This window comes from Thamnophis sirtalis, unplaced genomic scaffold, assembly GCF_051295495.1.
Source record: "Thamnophis sirtalis isolate CommonGarterSnake01/CBP01778 unplaced genomic scaffold, rThaSir2_p1.2 scaffold_10, whole genome shotgun sequence".
Taxonomy (NCBI): Eukaryota; Metazoa; Chordata; class Lepidosauria; order Squamata; family Natricidae; genus Thamnophis; species Thamnophis sirtalis.
Window position 1 is genome coordinate 72,940,005 of NW_028261390.1, and position 18,050 is coordinate 72,958,054.

Below are 18,050 nucleotides of genomic sequence, written 5' to 3' on the forward strand. Positions count from 1 at the left end.
TTTGTTATCTTGATCTACACTGTTATTATCTTGGAAGCAAAATGAATATAAAAACGGCTAAACTTGCTTTCCTTTCTCTACGCCATGCTAGCAAACTAGATACTAGTGAGAAGTAAATATATACAGTATATTTATTTAAATGGTAACTCAGTTAAAAATTGAGGTCCATAAAGCTTGGCTCCTAAGTGTATTTTGACATGAGCTGGAGTGATTAATCTTTTGCATTTATGTTGTGAATAAGTAGGGGGGGACCTCCAATATATGCTTCAGCTGATCTAACAGTTTGGATCTAGAGTGTTACTAAGAAGCATGTTTTATTTTCCAGTGTCCTTAACTCTAAATACACCACCAAGATTAAGGTTTTCACTAAGGAAGTGAGAAATGGATAGCAGTAGCAGTTAGACTTATATACCGCTTCATAGGGCTTTCAGCCCTCTCTAAGCGGTTTACAGAGTCAGCATATCGTCCCCACAGTCTGGGTCCTCATTTTACCCACCTCGGAAGGATGGAAGGCTGAGTCAACCCTGAGCCGGTAAGATTTGAACAGCCGAACTGCAGATAACAGTCAGCTGAAGTGGCCTGCAGTGCTGCATTTAACCACTGTGCCACCTCGGACCCTTGGACCCTTGTCACGCTAATGCAGGTGTGTCCAAACTTGGGAACTTTAAGACTTGTGGACTTCAACTCCCAGTCCACAAGTCTTAAAGTTCCCAAGTTTGAAGACCTCTGATCTAAGTGGAGAGATTGCAGAGGAAGGGATTGCAAGAGAGTCAGTTATGCTGGCTGGGGAATTCTGGGAGTTGAAACCCACCAGCTTTAAAGTTGCCAAGTCTGGACACCCCAGCGATAATGGAATACGGAAGTTACGCTACCCATGTTGGGAATCCCAGTGTCATAGTTCAGAACATTTCCTTAGCAAAATGTTTCCTGGTGGCTCCTTAAAAAATAATTACAGCCCGTTTAATTCCACAGGACTTGTGGTCATGTCCACCATTCTACGTTTAAGCAAGAAATTCCCACTTCCTGAGCCTTGGACTCTCACACAAGCAGTCAGGTAATAACTCTGGCCTTCAAAACCGGCCTTTGAGTTTTCACAGAATCAGATGGGTGTAAGAGACCTTAGAGGTCTTCTAGTCCAACCCCCTGTCCATGACACATGACCTTATATTACCCCTATACAAATAGTGGTCCATTTTGTTTTCTAGAGAACCTTCAGCAATGGAGAACCAACAACTCCCGGTGACAAGTTGTTCCGCTGATTTAATTGTTTTCGCTATCAGGAAATTTCTCCTTAGTTCTAAGTTGCTTCTTTCCTTCATTAGTTTCCATGCATTGCTTCTCGTCCTGCCTTCAAGTGCTTTGGAGAATAGGTTGGCTCCCTCTTCTTTGGGGCAACCCCTGAGATATGGGAAGACTGCACATTTGAGGGGCTGCCATAATGAAGAGGGGATCCACCTATTTTCCAAAGCACCAGAAGGTATGACAGATGGAAACTAAACAAGAAGAGAAGCAATTAAGGAGAAACCTCCTAACAGTGAGGACAATCAACAAGTGGAACAGAAGTTGCCTTCAGAAGTTGTGGGTGCTCCATCATAGGAGGCCTCCAGAAAGAGAGTGGACAACCATGTGCCTGAAATGCTAGAGGGTCTCCTGCTTGTACAGGGGTTGGACTAGAAGACTTCCAAGGTCCCTTCCGATTCTACTATTCTATGTTCTAACTTCTCCAGTCGCATCTGTGCTGTTTTGGATTGTCTTGCTCCTCCTCATGGAGAAACGTTCGAATAGATACGGACTTGATGGCACATAATCAACCCAATACTCTTTCGTGTTTTTATTACTTCTTAGAAATAATTTTGACAGCAACCCTTATAGCAGGGTTTCTTAACTGAGGGTGTATGGACACCTTGGCCATCTGGGGGTATATTTCAAAAGTTAATGGACTTGGGAGGGGGGGACTTACAGCTTTATTTTCTAGTTATTTTCTATTTATTACAAGCTCTAATTGAAATTTAGCATTTTATCTTATCGATCAGAATACAGAGCTGGAAGGGACCTTGGAGGTCTTTCTAATCCAGGCCTCTGCTCAAGCAGGAGACCCCAGACCATTCCAGACAGATGATTGTCCAGTCTCTTCTTAAAAACCTCCAGGGATGGAGCACCCACAACTTCCGGAGGCAACTTCTGTTCCACTTGTTGATTGTCCTCACTGTTAGGAAGTTTCTCCTTAATTCCAGGTTGCTTCTATCCTTGATTAGTTTCCATCCGTTGTCTCTTGTCCTGCCTTTAGATGCTTTGGAGAATAGGTTGACCCCCTCCTCTTCTTTGGGGCTACCCCCCAAATACTGGAATGCTGCTATGGTGTCCCCCCCTAGTCCTTCTTTTCTCTAGATTGGCCATACCCAATTCCTGCAAACGTTCTTCATGTGTTTTAACCTCCAGACTTTTAATCATCTTCTCTGCGCTTTTTCCCAAAGTCTCAACTTCTGTTTTCTGGATGCAGGATTCCAGGTGTGGCCTTACTAAGGCTTTATAAATCAGCATTAATGCTTCACGTGATTTCGATTCTATGCCTCAGTTTCTACATCCAAGGATTGTATTAGCCTTTTTGGCTTCTGCCACACACGTCTGGCTCACGTTTAAGGGATGGCCCATTAAGGCTGCAAGGTCCCTCTCGCAGTTACTTTTTTTGAGCCTGGTTGAAGCAATTCTTTATCAATTCCAATTGTGCAAGAGAAGTTATATTTAAAATTACGTGGGTTTTCTTTTCCTACTTTGTTCCTGCAACGTAATACTTATATAACCAAAAATGTGTATATGATTTTGCAGGCATTGCAGTTAACCGTTTTAGTGCAATATTTGTGTGGCAGTTCATTTAAATACACAAACATATTCTAAAGAGCTTGCCATTTTCAATAATTAAGGACATTTAACAATTAAGCTAATAGGCTTTTTTTTATTTTAAAGGGCTGAAATAATATAACCAGTCTAGTTCTTTAACCTCTGGAGCCATTTATCAAAGACATTAAATTAGAATGATGGCATGGAATGTTATCACTTGACACAACACAAAAGAAAAATTGTTCTCAGACAAATTGATAAAATCTTTTAATGCTGTCAAATTTGCCTAATGCAGCCCACAGGTCCATCTATAAAAGGGTGAGCGAACGTTGGCTCCTTTCTTATTATCCTGAGCTATCAATATATAAATCAGCTCTGACACGACTCCTCCTAAATCATCTGTATTATACACAGAGGGAAAGGATTTAACAGCATTGAGTGCACTCAAGCTAATCTTGTCCTAAAAGAATCGAAAGGCGGATTTCTCCCCCCCCCTCCCCAAATTGGCAAGAATTCAGGTGCATTAGGGGGAAAAAAAAATATGGGGGAATATTTCTTTTCACGATGCCTTCTAAATGCCACTGTGGAAAAGTTGAAAATTAAGTTTCAAACTTCCTGCTTCCTTGCAAAAAGTTATTTTCCTCTACACTTGGCATCAAGCCCTGGAATAAAACTTGGCACAGTCCATTTTCTTAGCAACAAGATGGTGATTTAAACGTAACGTTTCCTCTTCGTTTTGCATTACTCGACGGGCAGGGAATAATAGCAAAAGATGGTTAAGAGGCGGTTGAAAATATGTAAATTAAATCCAGTTGGATCAATCCCAGACTACAAAACAAAATTATTTTTGCTTAACTCCATTTAAAGAATCAAACTGTTTTCCCCTGACATAAAACTGATGCCTCTTTCGGCGTATTCTATGTGGGAATAATGTCCTCCTGTTTTAAATCATCTGAATCAGGGGCCACCAACCTTTCGGACCTCAGAAACCACTAAATCCATACTTTTAAATCCCGCGGACCACTAAGACGATCTGCCTAATGATTGGCTGGGTGGCCGTGACTAGGTGGTCATGTGACTGGGTGGGCGTGGCGAACTCGATGTTACTCACATTCAGAGGCGCCTCGCCAGCCCCTCCTCGCCCGCCCGCCCAGGCTCCTTAGGGCCCCAACAGGAAGCAGTTGCTGGAGCTAAGCAGCCACCAGGAGAAAGAGTTGGCAAAACAGCTCAGCTCAAATTGGATCTGACTGCGAAAGAGGCTCAGCAGAAGCACCTCACTGAGAACTAGGAGCATAAGCTTTCCAAGCAGAGGGAAGACCTGTGGGAGTGCAGGGTCAGATACCGGTGCCTGGAGGCTCAGTGGGCTGAGATGCTCAGCCAGTTCCAGGCCATGATAACAGTCCCACTGGAACGAGGCCCTCCAGCTCTTCCCCACCAGCCATACTTCCCTCCAGCCTTCGCCCAAAGCCCCCCACCAGGATGCCGAAGCAGACCCCAAGTTGGAATTTCTGCCCCCCTCTGCACAAAAAGACCCCAAATGGGGAGACTCTCTGCAGCAACACAAGCGTTCATTGCACGTATCCGTCCCATCGGTCGTAGTTTGAGGACCCCGGATTTAGTGCCATATAAAAAATGTGAATAACTTTTCTGCGGACCACCAAATTTTTCTTGCGGATCCCCAGGTGGTGACCGCTGATCTGAATGAGCAAAATGTTTCTTCTTCTTTTTAAAGTGCCAATAGTGAAAGGGCAGCTAAGGTTTGCTTGCAATTATGGACACCAAATGGTCAATTCAGCCTTTAAAAACCCAGAGAGGAGACGGATTCTCATAGGCACAAGATTCAATCCTACCAGATTGAAGAAGGCGGACGGTTCTACTAGCCTGAATGGAAACGGAAGGGGGGAAAAGTGGATTCCAATGGGAAAAGCCATTGGACTGTGAGCCAGGGTGACTCAGGAAGAAAGTAATCAGTAAAACTGCCACCCACGGTTGCTACAAGGTGGTGGCTGGCCTATTTCATTTAGGGGATTTCTTCTCCATGAATTGCAATCAGGACTGGAGCAATTTTATATTTCTTTACTACCCAAAACCCTAAACCGATACAGAAAGCAATCCAAAGTCGCCAAATATATATAGGATGCTTTCCAGTGCTGAGACCAGTTTGCACCAGTTGGGGAGAACCGGTTGTTACATTTCTGAGCAGTTTGGTGAACTGGATTTGTTGGAAGAAATTATTAGGGGAAAGAACTGGTTGTTAAATTATTTGAGTCCCACCACTGATGCTTTCCACATTTCATATTTACAACCTGAATTTCTCAACTTATATCTACTGCTGAGGAAATATACAGTATTTCACCCTATCTACACAACTCTGATATAATATACAATGCCAACGTATGATTTAAAATGCCTGTTTGTTTTTTCAGTTGTTTTAGAACACCACTATTAAGCTTCTGGTGGCTTTAGTTTAATTTCCGATCTCAGCATTCTCTAACTCAGTGTTTCTCAACCTCGGCTACTTGAAGATGTCCGGACTTCAACTCCCAGAATTCCCCAGCAGTGGTTAGGACAGTGTTTCTCAACCTTGTCAACTTGAAGATGTCCGGACTTCAACTCCCAGAATTCCCCAGCCAGCGAATGCTGGCTGGGGAATTCTGGGAGTTGAAGTCCAGATATCTTCAAGTGGCCAAGGTTGAGAAACACTGCTCTAACTGACTGCAGGTCTATGGAGATTCTCCATCATCCAGGCCATGGCGGTCCCAAAAGTGTTTTTCCAAGAACGGCAACTGCAGTGAGGTCTTCCCTTGAACCGAAGAAACTTTTTTAAAAAGTTATTTACTGTATTTATTTATTTTTTTACAGACATATCAAGGCGTGAACAGTGTGGCCCCTGGCTGTCATACATTCTAATACAAATAAAACTAATAGTATTAGTTATTACTTCCAACCAACTTATATATATTTTAATAGTTGTACATATTTTTATAAAGTTGCAATGTCATTATTCGATTGTTCAGTTTTCTCTTATTATTGCTCGTATTTTATTATATAAAAGTGCATATACTAAAATTCCCCTTTTCTCTTATTTCTATCTCTTATTCTATCTTTTAATTACTGTATTTTTCGGAGTATAAGACGCACCTTTTTCCCTCAAAAAAGAGGCTGAAAATCTGGGTGCGTCTTATACACCGAATACAGCATTTTCTGCTGCCTGAAGCCACACTCCTTTCACCAAAATGTCGGTGGATACCCCTATGGAGGCTTTCAGAGAGCTCCTGGGGGTTGGGGAGGGCAGAAATGAGTGAAAAATGGGCCATTTTCCCCCGCCCCCAGCAGCAATCTATAAGCCTCCATAAGGCTATGCATGCAATTTTTTTGACAAAAAACCAGCCCGTTTTCACGAAAAACGGGCCCTTTTTTTTGCTCTCCCTCCCCATCTCCCCAGGAGCACTCTGCAAGCGCCCCCCCCCCAAGGCTATTCATGCCTTTTATTTGAAAAAAATGGGCACGTTTTCACGAAAAACGGGCCGTTTTGGGGAGGTTTGCAGAGTGCAGAAACTTTTTTTTCCTTTTTGAAAAGCTCTTTAGTTAGAGTCGTTGATGAGAATGAGATTGAACAAGTGCCATGCCAGCAGAAACAAAGTCTTAGGTGCTGCAGATTGTCAGCGATTTCCTTCTCCAGCACATGGATAAATACCCCTGGAAACATCTACCTACCTACCTACTGTATTTCTCTCTATCCCTCTACCTACCTACCTACCTACCTACCTACCTACCTACCTACCTACCTATCCTCTCTCTCCCTACCTACCTACTGTATTTCTCTCTCTCTCTCTCTCTCTCTCCATCTACCTACCTACCCTCTCTCTGTCCCTACCTACCTACTGTATTTCTCTCTATCCCTCTACCTACCTACCTACCTACCTACCTAACTACTCTCTCTCCCTACCTACCTACTGTATTTCTCTCTCTCTTTCCTTCTACCTACCTACCCTCTCTCTGTCCCTACCTACCTACTGTATTTCTCTCTGTCCCTCTACCTACCTACCTACCTATCCTCTCTCTCCCTACCTACCTACTGTATTTCTCTCTCTATCTCTCTATCTACCTACCTACCTACTCTCTCTCTCCCTACTTACCTACTGAATTTCTCTCTCTCTATTCCTCTTTCTATCTACCTACTTTTTTTAAAAAATTGCCTTTTCAAAACCTTGGTGCGCCTTATACTCCGGTGCATCTTATACTCTGAAAAATACGGTATGTCATCCTTTGTTAAAAACATTTTCTTTCTATTCTACCTAAGTTCTAATCATGCCAACTACCTACAAAAAAAGAAAAGAAAGGAAAGAGAGAGGAAAAACAAAGCAAATCAAAACAACACCAAAAACGAAAAATTATCTATCCATCATCTCTTGCCCACTGCAATACTTTTATCGCTATGCTTTTCTTTTCTTTTTGACTTGTGTACCATATTCGTCTCTAGGATCTTTATCTCCTTCTACACCCGCTTCTTGGCTGTTCAATCAGAGTACGAAGAAACTTTTCGATGAGAAGGAAAATGTTTTCAAGGGAAAAAAACAAGAAAGTCCAGTTGCCTTTTGGAAAAGCATCTTTGGGGTAACTAACTGCAGTTAATTGGTTTGTCAGTTTAATTTTCAACTTCCTCATAGGAAGAAGAATAGGGAATGCATTACCAAAGATCATAGTAGCCCATTCCTAAATGCAGGATTAGTAAACAGTCAAAAATCTCTCTGTCTCCCTCTCTCTTTGTCTAGCTACCTACCTATGACCCCCAACCCTTTTAGCACTACAGGCATGGCTGTTCCCCATGGATTTGGGTGAGGGGGCGCTTTGTTGGTGAGATGAGTGAGTGTTTTTTGGGTGCACCAGGGGCTGTTTGGGTGCTTGTTTTAAACTTGTAAGCCGCACAGAGTCTGAGACAGGTGGCTGTGTAAAATAAATGAATGAATAAAAGAAGATGCAAATACTTACAGATTTTTAATGTCAACAGCTCCACGGAAGGCCTTCCTCGGGATGGCATGTATCTGGTTTTCACTGAGGTCCCTGAGAAAAAAGATAATAAACACTTTCAATACAACTTTTGGCTTAAGAACAGTTGTGTCAAATCAACCCAAGCCACTGTAATTAATTGTATGCATTTCATTGTATTCTGACAGTTTTTGTCAATTGCCATACACACAAACATGTACAGTCTACTGAGGAATACCCCAATTTCTGAGCACAAGGGACATTTTAAAGACTCTTAAATGTTTGAGTTAAACATAAAAGGGAGAAGGAAACACCAAATATTCAACATTAATTGCACTACATAATTTCCCAATGCATCCATTAGAACAGTGTTTCTCAACCTTGGCCACTTGAAGATGTCCGGACTTCAACTCCCAGAATTCTGGGAGTTGAAGTCCGGACATCTTCAAGTGGCCAAGGTTGAGAAACACTGCATTAGAATGTGTGTGTGTGTGTGTGTGTGTGTGTGTGTGTGTAAATTTTGCCCCATTTTATGATCTTTCTTGCTACAGTTGTTAAGTGAATCACTTTGCTGGTCAGAAGGTCACAAAAGGGGATCACATGACCCCAGGACACTGCAACTGTCATAAGTGTGAGTCCGTTGCCATTTCAGACAAGTGGCTGTCCAATCTGCTCTTGAAAACCTCCAAGGATGGAGCACCCACAACTTCTGGTGGCAAGCTGTTCCAATGGTTAATTGTTCTCACTCCAGAAGTTTCTCCTCAGTTCCAGGTTGCGTCTCTCCTTGATTAGTTTCCACCCATTGCTTCATGTCCTGCTCTCAGGTGCCTTGGAGAATAGCTTGACTCCCTCTTCTTTGTGGCAACCCCTGAGATATTGGAAGTCTGCTATCATGTCTCCCCTGGTCCTTCTTTTCATTAAACTAGAGACATCCCCAGTTCCTGCAACCGTTCTTCATATGTTTTATCCTCCAGTCCCCTAATCCTCTTTGTTGCTCTTCTCTGCACTCTTTAATAAGCATATGGCATATTCCTATATGAGTAGTTGCAATTCTCCAAGGATGTAATTAAATGAATGTGTAAGAAATATAATGTGTTTTTAGCTTTAATGAACACAGGGCTTTTAGTAGAAATCTTTCCTTCCAATTTGCCCTGAATAGTTGATCAATGCACAATCTTAACAGAGATCAATAACATATTTTGTTCTTTCCTTACGATTTTCATTTAAGAGCGACTAAACATACATGACGTTATATGCCGTTTGCTTCTTTCAAGTGTTTTCTTCGTGTTAGCGAATAGATTGCTGCATAAACAATGTTTTACCCCTGGATGTATAATTTGCCCTGGAAATTATATCACGTTTTGATTAATTATTGAATCTGCAGCATTGCTACACAGAACGCGAAATGTTATTTATGAAAGTGTGTACTTACACTTGCCTATCAGAGAAATAACTGGAGGATAAACTAGGACAAACAATGGTTTGTGTGCAAGTTTTAGAAATTTAGAGAGCATTCTCAAACAGCAAACTGCACCCAATTCAAAACAGACGATGCTAAATTCTGAATTCATAATAAAGTGAAGTTCTAAGTGAATAGTCATAATAGACGTTATTGTCCATTTAATGAATGAACAGGGGGCTCCATTAGAGAGAGAGGTATTCCTTTGCAGTGAAGTCAGCTCTGCAATGCAGCTATTTCATTACTCACCACCCAATATCTCCGTTGAATATGCTATTTACTTTGCAAAGCACAGAACGCTATTATTTTAATTGTCTTAATGGAAACTGCTGTGTGCAAGAGTGAAAGCAGGCTTTTCTAAAGTTGGGATAAGACCTTTTCTTCCTTGCATAGTTAAATCAACATTACTTTAAGACAATAAATTTCCTGTAGTAGGCACACCTGCTTCTAAATTTAATTACTGGTAATTTTATTTTCCCTTTATGGCTTAACCTCTCTTAAGAGACTGAGCAGTAGTACCATAAATCTACAAAAGCATTCAATACTTTGCAGAAACTACCCGGGGGAAGCGGAAGGAATAAAATGCACTTATTTTGTGAGGTCATAGTAGAAAGCAAAAGTATCAGGCCTGCATCCATCTTTTCTTTCGGATCTCTGGCCTGCCACACTTTCTGTTCTTCTACTACGCCTTTTCCATTGTGGGAAAATGGGAGCGGGGATTGTAAGGAGTTAGATGCTATGTAGCCATAACAACATTCTTTCTAGAAAGCCAAGGTCATCCTTTGTCTCTGCACCTGACTGGAACGGATGGGTGGAAGCTGCCAGCGTGGCAATAGAAGATTGGACCATGGGATGGACTTGTGGGTGGGGGGGGGAAAGATCTTGGACTTCCAACTGGGTGGGGAAAGTTGGGAAGCTTTCAGATTCGGGTTTCCCCAGATGTGCCAACGTGGCTCTCTTCATCAATGGGAACTTTGATCAATACTTTGCCTTGGACTCTGATTTACTTTTGGATGCCATTTGGAGACCTGACACAAGAATCATAACTGAGCACCTAAAATTGAATCCTCCCACACAACGTATGACCACAACCGAGTCCCAAATTTAAAACAATTACAGGCAGCCCAAAATCTCCCATGCTAAGTGAGACATTTGTTAAGTGAGGTTTGCCCCATTTTACGACCTTTCTTGCCACGGTTGTTATGTGAATCACTGCGGTTGTTAAGTTAGTAACATGGTTGTTTTAATGAATCTGGTTTTCCCATCGTCTTTGCTGGTCAGAAGGTCACAAAAGGGGATCACGTTACACTCCCCCCCCCCCCAGGACACGGCAACCGTCATAAATACGAGTTAATTGCCAACCATCTGAATGTGTATCACGGGGGATGCTTCAACGGTCGTAAATCCCTTTTTTCAGCGCCATTTTAACTTTGAAGGGTCACTAAAAAAAAGTGTTATGCGTGAAGGACGGACTACCTGTGCTATCCTGATAATAGGAATTTAATATCTAAAAAGAATGCCACCATGAAGTGGGAAGATTCTCAGCTGAGTAAATTGTTCTAGTTGTCTATTTTTTGAGAAATTAACTAAACACATTTCCTCATTATACAGACTGGTAACAAAACATCTGCAAGAAGGAAACCAACTTAATAGAATGACAAAGTTGGAAGGGACCTTCGAGGCCCTCTAGTCCAACCCCCTGGCCAAGCATAAGACTCTAGACTTTTTGCTTCCCTCCTCAATCCGTCGCCTTGGAGAATAGGTTGAGCCCCTCTTAATTGCAGCAGCCCCCCGAGATATTGGAAGAACAAAAGTTCAGAAGAACCTTCGGGATCCAACAATTCAACCCTGTGCTGCATTTATTCTGGTTCTGTTTCCCGAAGATGGGCTCTTCTACTTAATATTCCAATTCTTGAAGTCGTGGGATTTTATTTCATCGCATCTGCCTGCAACATTTTTTATACCTAAAGTATAAAGTTACATCTGGCGTTAACTTGGAATTATATGTCTATTTCCACTGGAGAGAGAGAGAGAGATGGCAAGGTGCATATAACATTTTCTCGTAACATATTTTCACAACAGGAGTGAAAGAATAAAACTAATTTGGGAACTAAAATAATTTCTAGCATAAACCAGAGCCTCCTTTGCTCAGGCATTTACTATAATTCAGAGTTTAATTTACAGAATGCCAAGCCTTTTTCTTAAGTTTGGGAGTTTAATTTTTTTATTTGGTAGTCCCTGTGATATAACATTGGTGAAATGCAAACTCTTTCAAATCTTCTCATTTATTCCTGGAATAAAGCAGCATATTAGTAATTCTTGAAGCAGATCAATTCCGTTCTCGGATGCCTCCAGAAGTGCACTTAGACTAATTCACCAAGAATATAACAGCATAACACTGTTTTAAGCAGGCCATAAATATTATTCATTATAGAAAATTAAATTCCTAAGCAGATTTACTGTTCGTATTACAAAGAAGTCGCAATGGTTCAAGAAAACAGAGATTATGATAAAAGGAGAAGCAAAACAGTAAACATGATTTTCAGAAAATCACACCCTGATGAAAGACTCGAGTTTATGCAGTTTTCTATCTTACAAAATGCAACATTATGGATAACTATTAAGTGCACGATGTATTAAGCAACCTGTCGAAAAGACCGATCCTGTTTCCTTTTCTTTTTTAAAAAAAAACCCTACAACTATTTAAATACGTTCTCCTTATATAGAATTTAACAAAATTCTATCCCATTGCTTACTTATTACTACAGCATGAACAAACTTCTGTAATTCTGTAATCTATGGAAAATTGGCACGTGGAATTCTTTGGGTTTTTTTGAAAAAATAGTTTCTATTAAACATTACCACCTTTAAAAACAAAAGAAAAAAAACACAACAAATAGAGAAAAAACAAGACAAACATAAAAATATAAAATAGTTTTACAGCCTTCTGGATGGACATACATGTTTAGCCTTTGTAGTTCTCTATTCTACGTTGCCTTCCTATCTGTTTATATATATATATGTTATATTTATGCTGATAAATAAATAAAGGGAGACTAGTATAGATCTATTTCAAGCTATTTAGCTCTCATCAGCTAGCCATACCCAAGTTTGGGAATCGAATCCTCCCATACTTGGGCATACCAGGGGTTGTGACTTTAAGTATATATATATATATATATATATATATATTGATAAGAAGCCTTTGATTTCTGGTTTCCCATGTAAGTTTCCCATAAAAAACTGCCAGAAGAGCCTTCCTCAACTGAAAAGGTCATGATTGAAGGGGAGAAAAATATATTTTTAAACTTTTTTACACGCTTCTAGCGTGCTGCTTCGTTGTTGTTGGGAATACTGACAAATATGAATCATGCAGGTTAGATTTGAAGTGCATTGTGAAATTTTCATATTTTTTGCTATTTTTATGCAAGGCTTCCCTGACACCTGAGTGTTATTACAAGAGTAAAAAAAGGCTTTAACAGATTAACAGAGTTGGAAGGACCTTGGAGGTCATCTAGTCCAACCCCCTGCCCAAGCAGGAGACCCTACTCCATTTCTGACAGAGGGCAGTCCAGTCTCTTCTTGAAAGCTTCCAGGGATGAAGCTCCCACAACTTCTGAAGGCAACTTCTCTTCCATTGGTTGATTGCTCTCATGGTCAGAAAATTCCTCCTTATTTCCAGGTTGAATCTCCCCTGGATCAGTTTCCATCCATTATTCCTTGTCTGGCCTTTGGGTGCCTTGGAGAAGAGCCCCTTCCTCCTCTCTGTGGCAGCCCCTCAAATATTGGAAGACTGCTTTCCTGTCTCCCCTGGTCCTTCTCTTCTCTGGACTAGCCATGCCTGGTTCCTGCAACCATTCATCCTAAGGTTGAACAAAAGGATTGATGACTGTGAACTTGTAGAAATCCCTGCTTTTTTTTCTGGGAACGCAGCGCCTCTCACTGTGTCCACTTCCACCATTGCTCCAGAGTTGGAGGTTTTCCATGCAGGAAGAGATCCAACATCGTTCTCACCACCTGAAAAGTTTTTCACTCAGCTCCTGCCCACCTAGAGTCCGAAAGCAAGTGAATGCAAGTAGATAAATAGGTACCACTTCAGTGGGAAGGTAACCATGTCCGTGGGCCTTTGACGAATAGCCACGAAAGCCACATGACCATGGAAATCATCTTTGGACAATGCAAGCGCCCTCAGCCAAGAAACAAAGATGAGTCAGGGGCAAGGAACCTTTACCTTTATATATTACAACATGGTATACAAAAGGATGTAGCTCCAGCATATTTTAGGGTTTGGGGGATTTTGCCATATTGTGCCAAGATTTGATTAAACTTTTGGAGAAAAGATAGCTGCAAATTTACTTTCGGGGAGAGAGTATTCAACAATGGGGGGATCCAATTACACTTGGCATGGAAATGAAGTTGTGTCGAACAGGCTGTCTCATGAAACCGCTGGGCGAGATCATTCGGAGGCACGGGATAAAATACCATCAATACGCGGACGATACACAGTTGTATCTGTCCGCCCCGTGCCAACTCAATGAAGCGGTGGACGTGATGAACCGGGGTCTTGAGGCCGTTAAGGACTGGATGAGAGCTAACAAACTGGTACTCAACCCAGACAAGACCGAGTGGCTGTTGTGTTTCCCTCCCAACAATTTGGCCAACGTTCCATCACTCAGGCTGGGGGATCAAAATTTATACCCCTCAGACAGGGTCCGCAACTTGGGAGTCCTCCTGGACCCACAGCTGACTTTTGACCATCATTTGTCAGCTGTGACCAGGGGGGCATTTGCCCAGGTTCGCCTGGTATGCCAGTTGCGGCCCTACCTGAATCGGGAGGCCCTCACAACAGTCACTCGAGCCCTTGTGATCTCCAGGCTGGAATACTGCAATGTGCTCTACATGGGGCTGCCCTTGAAGAGTATTCGGCGACTTCAGCTAGTCCAGAATGCAGTCGCGCGAGTGATTGTGGGTGCACCACGGTTCGCCCACATAACACCGATCGTCCGTGAGCTGCGCTGGCTCCCTGTTGATCTCCGGGTGCGCTTCAAGGTGCTACTTACCATTCATAAAGCGCTCCATGGTAGTGGATCTGGCTATTTGAGAGACCGCCTTCTGCCAATTACCTCCCTTCGTCCCATCAGATCGCATAGAGTAGGCCTCCTCCGAATCCCATCCGCCAGTCAATGCCGACTGGCGACTATGTGGAGGAGAGCCTTCTCAGTTGCAGCTCCGACGCTTTGGAACGATCTCCCCGTGGAGATCCGCACCCTCACCACCGTCCAGACCTTCCGCACAGCCCTCAAGATCTGGCTATCCCATCAGGCCTGGGGATAAGATCCTAATCTGCCCCGCCCGAATGCTGAATGAATGTTGTGTTTTACTGGTTTATTTTTTTATTCACATTTTTTTTTCTTGTGTTTTGTCTTGCACTCCCTTCCTATTAATTGTAAGCCGCCCTGAGTCCCCTCAGGGAAAAGGGCGGCCTATAAATGTCAAATAAATGACTAAAATAAATGACTAAAAAAATGACTTCATCTTCCTACACGTGTGTGTCTTAAGGAATATTAGGTATTGCAAAGCTTATGACAAGGGCGCAATGAAATTTAATTATACAGAAAGCTGGAGCAAACTACTTTCTGACAAGACAAACTTCTGCCGGTTGGAAAGTTTTCAGAATTAATTGATTTTATGGCAAAGCCCAAAGAAAATTAAATTATATATTGGAACATTTTCATTAGGAATGGGGTTTGGAAAAAAAGAAAGCGGAAAAAGATGGAAAGCTTTCTGCAATTAGAAGTGACAGCTGCACTCCTTTTCCAGAGCTCTTAAATCACGTCAATAAGGAGGGCCTGTCCAAAGAGTTAGCAAAATGCATTGGTGAAAACTCTTCTCCGTTTACTCAGCCTTCGTGGCAGAGCCTGCGATCATATTGGTACGTTCGTAAAAGTTGCGCCATAAAGCATGCGCCTCACACGGCATCATTCCCTAAAGAGCTGAATAAGCACCGTGCCTAAGAAAATGTATGGCTTGTGATCGTTGTGTTTCATCTCTTCACACTTCATTTGTCAGCACAACTTCCTGCTAATGTTTTAACCAGCGCCGTATTTATAAAAATGTTACTTAGGCAGCTGTTTGTAATGCATCATTTTAAGTAAACACCAGTCATGCCTTAATGCCCATATATTTGTATTTTGGATGAAGAGATCCAACACAGCTTTTTTGGAGCTTCATTTCAGCTGGAAGGCTACCCCAAGTTGACATAAGAGGAGAGTTCATAGAAGATAGAATATTATTGTTCAATGTTCTATGGAGCATAGTGGGAAGAGACCTTGGAGGTCTTCTAGTCCAGACCCTTTCAGACAAATGGTGGTCCATTTTTTGAAAGCCTCCAGCGATAGGGCACCCACAACTTCTGAAGGCAACTTCTATTCCATTGGTTGATGGCTCTCACGGTTAGGAAGTTTCTCCTTAGTTCTAGGTTGCTTCTCTCCTTGGTTGGTTTCCATCCATTGTTTCTCCGAGAGCCGAGGTGGCACAATGGTTAAATGCAGCACTGCAGGCTACTTCAGCTGACTGCAGTTCTGCAGTTCGGCTGTTCAAATCTCACCGGCTCAGCCTCCCATCCTTCCGAGGTGGGTGAAATGAGGACCCAGACTGTGGGGGCGATATGCTGACTCTGTAAACTGCTTAGAGAGGGCTGAAAGCCCTATGAAGAGGTATATAAGTCTAACTGCTATTGCTATTGCCATCCTGGATGGTGGAACCCCACAGCCGCCAATTGGCTCTTTTTCCCTGCAGAAAGGCCGCGTGTCTTTGGGAACTTAAGATAACGAGAGATAAGTCAGAGCCAACGTCTTCTCTCAAAGTATCTCTGCAGGCAGGGACAGGAGGAGCCCAGAAGGAATGGAGACACAACGGCAGCAGAAGATGAGAGTGGGAAGTCCACAGCCCTCTCCCGTCTCATGCCGGCTTCCATAAAATCATCGTTTTAAATGGTTTTTAAATCATTTTTGAAAAGTGCCGCTGATTACAAATGTCTTCTGATAAGACATTTTCTTTTCTTTTTTTTAAAAAAAAAAGTTTTTTTTATTTTTTATTTCTCATACATACATTCACAAATATGCAATCTCATAACTATTATTAATAATAGGTGTCATCTTTTAACATTTATAACAATTTTTCCTTCTCCTAAGTTTAAAAATATAATCGAGATTGCTTTTCTACCATCCCGTACATCCATCCTATTTTACAACAACCCTACTTCTTCTTCCTTCCTTTCCTCCCTCCTTCTCTCCTTTCTTCTTTCCTCCTCTCCTTTCCCTTCTCTACTTCCCCTTCCTCTATCCCACCCTTCCCCTCTTCTTCCCTCTCCTCCCCTCTCTCCTACTCTTACTTCCCCTCCATTTCTTCCTCTTCTTTCCCCCTCCTTTCTCCTCTCCTCTCCCTACCTTTCCTTCTCCTCCTCTCCCCATTCCCTTTTTCTGTTGTGTTTACACATTTTCCTCTTCAATTATGATAGACATTTTCATTCTGTATCGTCACTTTCAAGCCAAGCCAGCTGACTGCAATTGATATCTAATCTGCCAACTTTCTTTAGTATAAAGAGGTAAAACAACACTGATGGAACGTTAAGTGTATTTAGTTACATAAAATAAACAAGAAATGGAATAGACACACAGCAATATAGTTTCCTACATTGCTGTTGGCAGGACCACGAACCCGTGCACCCGTCTAGCTGACCTTGGTTGCCCCCAAAAGCAATGCAGGAGGCATCCAGTTAGTGGTTGCACAATAAACGTACAGGGAACACCAAATCAGTGTGTCCTTAATAATGCCGACTTAAGACAGAGTAACAAGTTTGCTTGGGGGGGTGGAATTCAACAAGTGTTATGAAAAACATGATACCCCTCCTACTGCACGTGATTCGACTGTCCCAACTAATAGACGCTAGGAACTTCAGCTGCCACAAGTTTTTCTTCTTTTCAAACTTATCCATATCACATTTCAGTAAAAAAAAAAAGGCACACAGGTAGGTAAATCACAAAACATAGAATACAAAATCTGAAATCTCAACAGGCAGATTGCAAACGCATATATCTAAGTCGCAAATTTAATTTTTTTTAAAAATTTCGTTTGTCACAATCATAAAATTAGCGGAGCCTCCCTCGTAGGCTCTGTCACTCTGCGAGGGCTCCTTCGGGCTCTCTGAGCTGCCTTGAGATTTCTTGCAGATGTTTCATTGCCCAAACTAGGTGACATCATCAGCGGAAGTCCTGCAAGAAAACCACCAAGCTCAGAGACCACCTCATGCCAACCCTGAGCTACAAATATCCTCCTTTAATCTTTCACTATGTGTTGGATATAGTGACACAGTGGCTCAGTGGCTAAGACACTGTGCTTGTCGATCAGAAAGGTCAGCAGTTCGGCGGTTGGAATCCCTAGCGCCGTGTAACGGAGTGAGCTCCCGTGACTTGTCCCAGCTTCTGCCAACCTAGATGTTCGAAAGCACGTAAAAAATGCAAGTAGAAAAATAGGAACCACCTTTGGTGGGAAGGGAACAGCATTCCGTACATCTTCGGCGTTGAGTCATGCCGGCCACATGACCACGGAGACATCTTCGGACAGCGCTGGCTCTTTGATTTGAAACAGAGATGAGCACTGCCCCCTAGAGTTGGGAACAACTAGCACGTATGTGCAAGGGGAACCTTTACCTTTATGTGTTGGGTATCCCAAAGGTGCTTTGTTTTTATTTTTTGTTGTCGTT

The 18,050-nt window shown here is 42.2% G+C and overlaps 1 protein-coding gene across 7 annotated transcripts in view; it reads right to left on the minus strand.

Annotated features, from left to right (window-relative positions):
• SLIT2 (slit guidance ligand 2) overlaps positions 1–18,050 on the minus strand; it is a 191,386-nt gene that overhangs the window by 73,573 nt on the left and 99,763 nt on the right. For all 7 annotated transcript variants that reach the window (XM_087724913.1, XM_087724910.1, XM_087724911.1 and 4 more), the window contains exon 5: positions 7,831–7,902. In XM_087724913.1, the coding sequence (XP_087581039.1) occupies positions 7,831–7,902 (72 nt within the window). The remainder of the gene's footprint in view (positions 1–7,830; positions 7,903–18,050) is intronic.